General features: G+C 30.2%; 3 protein-coding genes across 3 annotated transcripts in view; all 3 read right to left on the minus strand.

Moving 5' to 3' along the window:
* Positions 1-1,868: 1,868 nt before the first annotated feature.
* On the minus strand, positions 1,869-5,336 carry LOC119835129 (tissue alpha-L-fucosidase). The gene is made up of 7 exons (XM_038359786.1): positions 5,187-5,336; positions 4,394-4,641; positions 4,155-4,293; positions 3,508-3,974; positions 3,159-3,299; positions 2,509-2,867; positions 1,869-2,030 (listed from the first exon to the last, which is right to left on the minus strand). Exons 2-7 carry the CDS (start codon positions 4,638-4,640, stop codon positions 1,935-1,937), a joined length of 1,449 nt encoding a protein of 482 aa, XP_038215714.1. The 5' UTR covers position 4,641; positions 5,187-5,336; the 3' UTR covers positions 1,869-1,934.
* A 419-nt stretch (positions 5,337-5,755) lies between these two features.
* LOC119834994 lies at positions 5,756-7,239 on the minus strand. The gene is made up of 2 exons (XM_038359573.1): positions 6,793-7,239; positions 5,756-6,559 (listed from the first exon to the last, which is right to left on the minus strand). Exons 1-2 carry the CDS (start codon positions 7,117-7,119, stop codon positions 6,080-6,082), a joined length of 807 nt encoding a protein of 268 aa, XP_038215501.1. The 5' UTR covers positions 7,120-7,239; the 3' UTR covers positions 5,756-6,079.
* A 1,391-nt stretch (positions 7,240-8,630) lies between these two features.
* The window catches only part of LOC119834863 (chromobox protein homolog 2-like), a 20,774-nt gene continuing 20,752 nt past the window's right edge, over positions 8,631-8,652 (minus strand). Inside the window, exon 4 of the mRNA XM_038359380.1 lies at positions 8,631-8,649. Within this exon, the coding sequence (XP_038215308.1) occupies positions 8,631-8,649 (19 nt within the window). The remainder of the gene's footprint in view (positions 8,650-8,652) is intronic.

Consider the following 8,652-nt stretch of genomic DNA (forward strand, 5'->3'; position numbering starts at 1 on the left):
CCCCCTCTGGATCCGCCCTTGTCTACAGAGTAGTTAGGCCAGATGCTATAACGCAATTATGCCATTATGTTATGTCTTTGCTTGTGTAATCATGGCGAACTTCGGCATTGCACCTTCGACATAGTGTGTTCAGGTTTTGATATCTACTAAATATTTAAAATGTAAAATTTATCATGTAAGTATCTGATATGATGTCATTGCCTATATTGAAAACATATTTAGTAGTATAAAGACCTTTCATAGTACAAGCATAAATTGTTACCAAGAAACGTTTGTTAATGAAATTGTAAAATTGTAAACAATAACCTTAATTAAATATTGGAATATTATTAGAAAGAAATAATATGCATAGCAATATAACGTTGAAATATGCCTAATATTGCCTTGTAGCTGTAGGATTTATAGTCCTTTTATATTATATTCAGTCAAAATGGACCCAATTATAACCTGTAGTTAATAAAATACGTGCTTCATAAGAAAAAAGCAATACGATTCGCCTGCAGATGATAAAATTTGAATTAAAACAAATTTATCTGCAACGACACGCTATTTATAGTATTTTTTGTTCATGTAATAAGTTTAAATGTAAACTTCAAATTATTAATAAACTAACATTCCAATTAACGTAAGGTAGTACTTAAGATGTTATATTTTAATAAGTGCAATGGAAAAATGATTTATAAAATTAAATTGTTTTCTAATTGTACGTAAAATGTAAGCCATATTAGTTATAATTAAAACAATGAGCGAGTAGCTTGCTTTCAGAGTAAAAAAAATATGTATCTAAAAATATATTCTAATAGTACAAAACTTGATAAATTGTCATAAGAGATATATTGTTAAAAATAAGTTTAAATTTAATATTAACAAACAGCATTATTTCAATGTCACTATCTGTTGTTAATTTAAATCTATTGCATACTTTACCAGATTTCCATAATGAAAAAAGAATTAATCATGTAAATTTTTAAATTTAAACAATATCATTATAATCGAGGAATTAAGTGAATCAACAATAACGTTTTTGCTAAAATAGTGTATACATTGCATTCGATATCTATTTATCAAATAATAATTTTTCAGACGTTGATTATATATATAACAATTACACAAGTCACAAGAAGTGTCATTATATTTTGTTTATTGAACTGGCAATATTATGTTAGTGATATATATGAAGGGGCTATTCTTAAAAACAAACAAAACTAATGGAATCCATTTTATGAAAATTTATCAATGTAGGCTAGGTTTCGACAGAAATTAAATTATATGATAACATTTTAGAATCTGGTAAACAAAATTAATAAACAGCACTTAATAATCACTACATTTATTTAATTACTAAATAAATAATAAACTTATATCATATACCAATATTATTCAATCAGGTGTTTCGAACAATAATTTAATAGGTTTCTCATATAATGGTGCTTGAAAAATGCTTTGATTATTCAAATAGAGCAATAAATATATTTGCTAGCGTGTTAGAAGCACTATATTTTTATAGTAGCTAAGTACATACATTTATTTTTATATATGCTTTGATACAACGATATTGGAAGCATGTGAAGTAGAAAACACTGTAATTAAATTGTAAAGAAAATGCGATATGTAATGCTAAGTGAGCTTAACAATTGTTTCATATGAATTTAGGTTGTGTACGCTAAAGTGTCGTCTGGTGTTTCATTGAAGTATTTTGTAAGTCTATCCTTGTATAAGTTGTTTTTATATTATACACTTCCCTGTTAAAATGTTACTCTTTATCTTTCAATTATAATCTGGTGCAATAAATGTTTTTTTTTTAAACCCTTAATTTAAATGCGTATTGAAGATATACAAATTGAATAAGAAATATATACAATAAAATTTTTATTCATACTTTATTTATAACAATTACATTTCTACACCATGAGTTAAAACTTTCTTATATCAATCTATTTAGAAGACAACTTGAGCGACCAGGCGTCATTCGACTTCACTGTGGCTTTGTCAGGTAACTGTATAAGCCCAACACCGGATGACAGTTTCCACTGAAATTAATCATATAAATATCTACATTACTAAAGATACAATGTAGTATTTTATTCATCTGAAGAATATTTTACAACAAAGCTTCAATTGATACATTGATTAGCAAAAATATTGTCTAGATGGAGTGGAAATGTGGATCCATCCACTAACAATCTTTAAATAACGTTCATATATTGTTCAATTATTATCTACAAAAAAAATATTTAAAGGGTTTCATATCGCCAGAACCAACATATAATTATGATTACATGCCCCTGGAAGGAAATTTATATTTGTCTCATCATAAAAGTCGGTTTAAACATTACATTACATACTTGACAATGGAAAGTATGTATTGTCTTTTTCTTCCACTTAATATTGTTGCAATTAACAACCTTATAATCACGGATCAATGCCAACTACCAAGCACACTAGAACCTTTCAATAACAATACAAACATTTAACTAATTAACTTATCAGACACTCAACCTTACTTACATTCAATACTTCATTGTTGCCCAACAGAGTGACTGTATAAGTGCCCCTACGAAGATAAGTTGCTACATCCTTGACTTTAAGGACATTATCCTTTGGCCAAGTAAAGAAGGTTGCATATATAGATATTATTGTATCAGATTTGCTCGGAACAGCTGTGGGATTAGCTCCATTATATTCGGCTTTAGTGCAAGTGTACCAAACATCACTGTTCAAGCTATCATTCTGATGTGCCCATGGTGATGTTTCATATATTGCTTCACCATTTATTTGAAGCCAATCTCCAAGTGCTAAGAGTCGTTCTTGGAATATGGGCACGATTGTCCCTTCTTTCGTTGGACCTACATTGATTAACACATTTCCTGAAAGAAAGAATAAAATGAAACTAAATTAATAATAATTCACTAAGTTATAGTTTATCTCGCCAATACAAGGCAATATATGTGTAAATTAATAATAAGGCTTTTTTTATTTCTATACAGTAATGGTTAAATATAAGCCATTGAATAACAACACTATTATGGTGTTAAGTTATTGCATATGTAATGTTAATAAAAAAGCCCACAATATATAAATATACAATTTGTACAATCTCCCATTCATCAAACAGGCATAAATCATTATTTATGATTATCACGAAAATATTAACATACCTCCACAACTTACTGTTGAAACTACTTCTTTAAGTAATTCTTTAAAAGTGAGTATTTCAGACAGTTTCATATCACGTCTGTAGCCCCACGACTTTGAGTCCACTGTGAAAGCATTTTCCCATTTGTGTGACTGCAGTTTTCCTGAAAAAGTAACATATTGATTCTGTATTTTGTTTAAATGCCTCGAGAAATAGATTATTTTTTCAAATAATAATTAACAATTATTTAACAATAATATAAATTTAAAAATACATTAAAAATTTACAATTATAAAACATTTAGAGTGTTGTTATGAAGAACTAATATGGATAATTATAGTATTCACCATTATTTCTTTACCAATATTTACCTGGGTTATATCTATCAGCACAGTTATAAAAGTCACCATGATGACATGGTATACCAATACCCCATCTATCATTCACAACTATTTCATCTTTCACTGGACTATCATTATACAACCAGGCAATTAAGTCTGTTGAGTTCCAGTAAGCATCTAAAGCTTCCCAATCGCCATCTGACCATAAAACTGAGGGCTGATAATCATTAATCAACTGCTTAATATCGGGCCAAAGTTTAGTTGCTGGATAGTTCTTCTTCAGGAAAAGAGATCGCTTGTCTTCTAAATAGATAGGGTTGTACCATTCATACAAGGAATGATAAACTCCAAACTTCATTCCTTGTTGTCTAACAGCTTGTGCTAAATCTCCTACGAGATCCCTTTTAGGCCCAACATCTAATGCATTCCAACTGAATGATCTTTTAGAGGGGAACAGAGTGAATCCTTCATGATGCTTACTTGTGAGAACAATATATCTGCAAAGAAAGACATTATCATGATTGTTATTTTGGTACATTGAAATTTTTGCTACAAATGATAAGTAGACAGAATCAAATTGGTTGGGCAAAGTTTAATATATATTTATTTAATGTTTACGTATCTCAGGTATAAAATATTGTTATATAAAATTGACAAAATATAAATGGTCAAATTACTTTGCGCCTGCTTTTTTAAAAAGGGCTGCCCAGTCATTTGGTTCAAAAAATTCAGCTTTGAACATAGGAGCAAACTCTTGATAGGTAAATCCAGGTGGATAGTTCTTGTTCATAAAGTTTATATATTTCTTATTTCCTCCTGAAAATAAAATTACCAGTTTTTTACAAATAACTACTATCTACATTCTTATATCTATCAACGTAAAAATAAATAAATTATGTTTAATTTATCTACTTACCAACCCAATTGGACCAAAACCATTCTGATCCAAAACTCGGTACGGAGTAAACACCCCAATGAAGAAATATCCCAATCTTCGCCTTATCATACCATTCAGGCAAAGGTCGTCTATCCAAATCCTTCCATGAAGGTGAATAGCGATCAAATGCAGCTTCAATAGTTATCAGATCATTATCATCACCATATCCATTTATTGAAGCCGTCGTTACACAAATACCAGCTAACAAGATTATTATTTTATTCATTCTGTAAATAATGTACTCGTACTTTTAGATGCTAACAAAAATATGTCATCGATGATTTGTTTTCATTTTACCGCTCGTACGGTCGTTGACTTTTCAAAAAAGTAAACAATTTTTTCTGGCAATCAGCTGATTTATGGATAGATAAAATTTTCTATTATATTCACAGAATGTAATGATAAAATTATCTATTTTATTTTTCTATGAATAAATCTATTTCTATGTATGTTTAATCATAAAAAGAAAAAAAGAAAATTCAAATATTCATTTCAACTTAATTTTTTTTAATAACACTCAAAGTTGAAATAAGTAGGAGAAAAGTACATAAAAATATTCAATTGAATACATAAAAATATAAACAACGATTAATAAAAATTTAACAACGAATATTCTGCAAGTAATTCTTCAAACTCATTAATTGAAATTATTTTCTGCTTCTTGAATAGCATTGTTAACCAGACTCGTAACCAAGATAAAATGTATCTACATCCGAAATTACTTATTTACTTCCTTAATTAAAACAGAAATTAATAGATATTAGATACTCACTTTAAATATATCTCTTAGATATTTATCCTTTGCAGTTAGTAAAACACCATCTGTTTAGAAAATGTAACGCGTCGATAAATTGTAATATTAAATATAATAAAAGTAGCCCATACAAGTGCGTGATACTGTCAAGATTTGCGCTACTACTAAACGTCAACTATTCGCAGCGGTGATTTTATTTACTGTTAATAATCTATTAAAATAATGTTAACACATACCCAAGAGTAATAAACTTATGATAAGAATGAATGAGAATGAGGTCAATATAGAATATAAAACAAGTAAATTGAAGTGCTTCAAATAACAAGCATACATCCATGTTCATTAGATTATTATCCAAGCAATCTTTTGTATTTTTTTTGTTGAATTTTCTTTAAAAATTTGAGTCGGTATGGTATTTGGTAGGCATAAGAGCCTACTAAATACCAAAATATATGAGTTAGATTTCAGCTCTTATCAGTATTTTATGGTGTCCCTCAAAAGAACCTATTATTATGCATATCATGGTAACAGGTATTACAAATAATACAACGTAAATGTTTATTATTAGGGATAAGAAAACAATTTATATAATCACACATTATGAGTTTAAAGTATAATTGTGGTTTAATGTAAAAGTATACTTTATAAGGTAATGTTTTAAACATAGAATATTATTTACATAGGTAGTTTATGGCACAAAATTTATTAACATTAAATAGTTATGAATGTCTAGCATCTTCATTAGTATTTACAAATTATCCATTTACAAACAATATCATCTAATTTCAATCACACACTCAGTTCTTGTTTTGCTATTTCACAAAACTGTAGTTCTTATATGGTACAACTCAATGTCTCATCCCATATTCATCACTTTTAGCCACTTCCACAGTGGGAAGTGGTTGACAATGCTATTGATCATCAACTTTAAATGTTGAATAGTGACATGCACCACTAATAATAATCTCATTAATTGCAGAGGTAGGTGGGGCTTGTGACGTTATAGTTCCTATATTGCTTATGACAGGAGTTGTGTATATTTTCTCTGTGGTCATACTTGTTGTAGGTGGCTGCGATCCTGGTGTGTATAAACAAGGTTGTTCTCTGGGTTCACTGAACATATTCATTTTGACCTCAAATATGACATCTTGAATCTTCTTCTTAGCTACTAATAGGTTCTTTTCACCTTTTAAAGAGCGTAATTCATTAGCTATGTATTCTCCAAAGACTGCGAACTCATCTCTTTTGTCAGAGATTAATAAATCTGCTTTGAAATCATGGTTCTCTGTTCTAGCTATTTTAGTTGGTGGGGACAAATTGTCTAGCTTACATTCTGTTAATGTTGCATCATTGTTTGTTTGCACTGTGCTGTTTGCTTCTGATAGTTCATCCTGAAACATATTAAGTATGAGTATTAAAAGGCAATCGAAAATACAATGATGACTGTTATAATTTAGTAAAAAAAATTTAACAAGGCTCCCTGCCTTGTGAAAGCAATAGTTAGTTATTAAAAACATATCACACATAAATTATTACATTAATATTTTCAGTTAGCAGTTTATGTATTGAAAAAATAATAATTTAGAAAAGGAACCAGAGATTCCAACTTTATCACATTACTTACCGATTGTACAACTCTGTAGGGCTTATTTGAGTCCTTTAAAAAATGTAAATAATCGTAAGCATACCAATTAGTGACGTATCTATCATTTGGATCCTCAGCATGGACAATAGCTTCCCTTGCCAATTCTCTGTTATACTGAGTGCGGAGGTGCTGTATTTTCTTCGTCACATCAAACGCCGATATCCCAAATACAGATGCAATAGCACGTAGTTCTTGTTTACGCTTCTGCTTCTCACGTCTCGTGTCACAGAGAGATGGATTCCACAGCGCGGCGTTTAATTGAAGCAAACCAATCAGTCTCAATGTTTTCTCTCGTGACCATTCCATTCTATGTTAGTAAATAGTATTGAGACAATAACATTGGATTTAGCGTAAAAAGAACGATCAATCGTTAAACAATTTGTAAAACAACACGACTCGGTGATACCAAGTACTCGGTAAGCGGATTCGACGCCTCGATTTTGGATTCGATCGATTGATTAGTTGAGGGGAATGACAGATGACACTTGACAGAGAGTTTTGTATGGTAACGTCAAAGCAGGTTCAAGGAATTATATTGCCATGTCCACATAAGTAAATTTATAAAAAACTCGTTGTCCGCCCCGGCTTCGCCCGTGCTACGTCATCATGAGCCTATCAGTCACTCATCCTCCTTACTATCCTCATCCTCATCCTACTCACTCCTATAAGTTTCTAATGGTGAAAAAACTATGGAACTCGGCCAATGGTTTTTGTGTGAAAACGTTACAATCATTCAAAATACAAAAATTTGCTCTGTGTAATATTAATGTAGGAGTGCAGATAAAAAGTAGATAGATACCTATCATAAAACATTTGTTCATAAATTTTCAATGAATTTTATGTTTTGTAAATAAACGGATGGCGATAGAATTTTCGTTTTCAATTGCTTTATGTTTTTTTTTTATGTGAAACTTCACAGAAGTCTTGTTTTATTTTTTTCCACTCTGACGCTCGCAGATAACGTGGCTTTCAATTGGCTAGAGATTTTTGAAATCAATTCAATAGATTTGGAGATTGAATATAGATTATAATAGTAGTGTAGATTAAGTACCTAATTGGATAAAGTACCTATGTTGTTTAGACTTTCTCATTAATAAATATATTTTGTATATCATATAAAGTAACTTAGCAGTTTTATAAATTTACAATATCAGCATGGTTGTTGTATTGAAATCAATCTAGTAGATATTTATTTTATATAAAACACCTGTGATTACCTTTATGTTTATAACTAGTTGCGCCCCGCGGTTTCTCTCGCGTAAGTCCATATCCCGTAGGAATATCGGGATTAAAAGTTGCCTATATGTTATTCCAGTTGTCCAGCTGTCTACGTACCAAATATCATTGCAATCGGTTCGGCAGTTTTTGGGTGAAAGAGCAACAAGCATACGCACATCCTTAGAAACTTTCGCATTTATAATTTTAGTAGGATAGTAGGATTACTGTACAAACCGATTTGTGATGTTTGGTTTGTTGGTCTGGTCTTATTTGGATTGGGGAAATATCTTTCGATCAACGTCATACGTCGAGCAGCTAGTTGAAAATAATTTATTGTTTAAGAAGCATGTCAGGGCTTTGCTCGCGTGAAAAACTACGTATCATGGTTTGGTACAGCCATTCAAAAATCTCACAAAAATTCCATCGTATTATACCAAAATTTACTAATATTCTCTTTAAATCATTAACCATTTTGAATGAAGGTAATTCGGCAGTTCGGACAGAAATATGATAAACAAAGAGTTAGTTAAATAATATGTGTATTTCTATCTATACTTAGTCTGGCCATAAATACTGTTACACTTAATTATAAAAAAATATTACATTTGAATTTCGAATCTG

This window comes from Zerene cesonia, chromosome 20 (assembly GCF_012273895.1).
Source record: "Zerene cesonia ecotype Mississippi chromosome 20, Zerene_cesonia_1.1, whole genome shotgun sequence".
Classification (NCBI taxonomy): domain Eukaryota; kingdom Metazoa; phylum Arthropoda; class Insecta; order Lepidoptera; family Pieridae; genus Zerene; species Zerene cesonia.

Bases quoted from the DNA above. Each gene is read 5' to 3' on its own strand.
- LOC119835129 (XM_038359786.1), bottom strand. From the start codon at position 4,640: ATGAATAAAATAATAATCTTGTTAGCTGGTATTTGTGTAACGACGGCT. The intron at 2,868-3,158 runs GTATGTTAATAT...TCTTTCTTTCAG, and splicing joins TTCAACAGTAAGTTGTGGAG to GAAATGTGTTAATCAATGTA. The intron at 2,031-2,508 runs GTAAGTAAGGTT...GATTAATTTCAG, and splicing joins GCAACAATGAAGTATTGAAT to TGGAAACTGTCATCCGGTGT.
- LOC119834994 (XM_038359573.1), bottom strand. From the start codon at position 7,119: ATGGAATGGTCACGAGAGAAAACATTGAGACTGATTGGTTTGCTTCAA. The intron at 6,560-6,792 runs GTAAGTAATGTG...AATATGTTTCAG, and splicing joins CCTACAGAGTTGTACAATCG to GATGAACTATCAGAAGCAAA.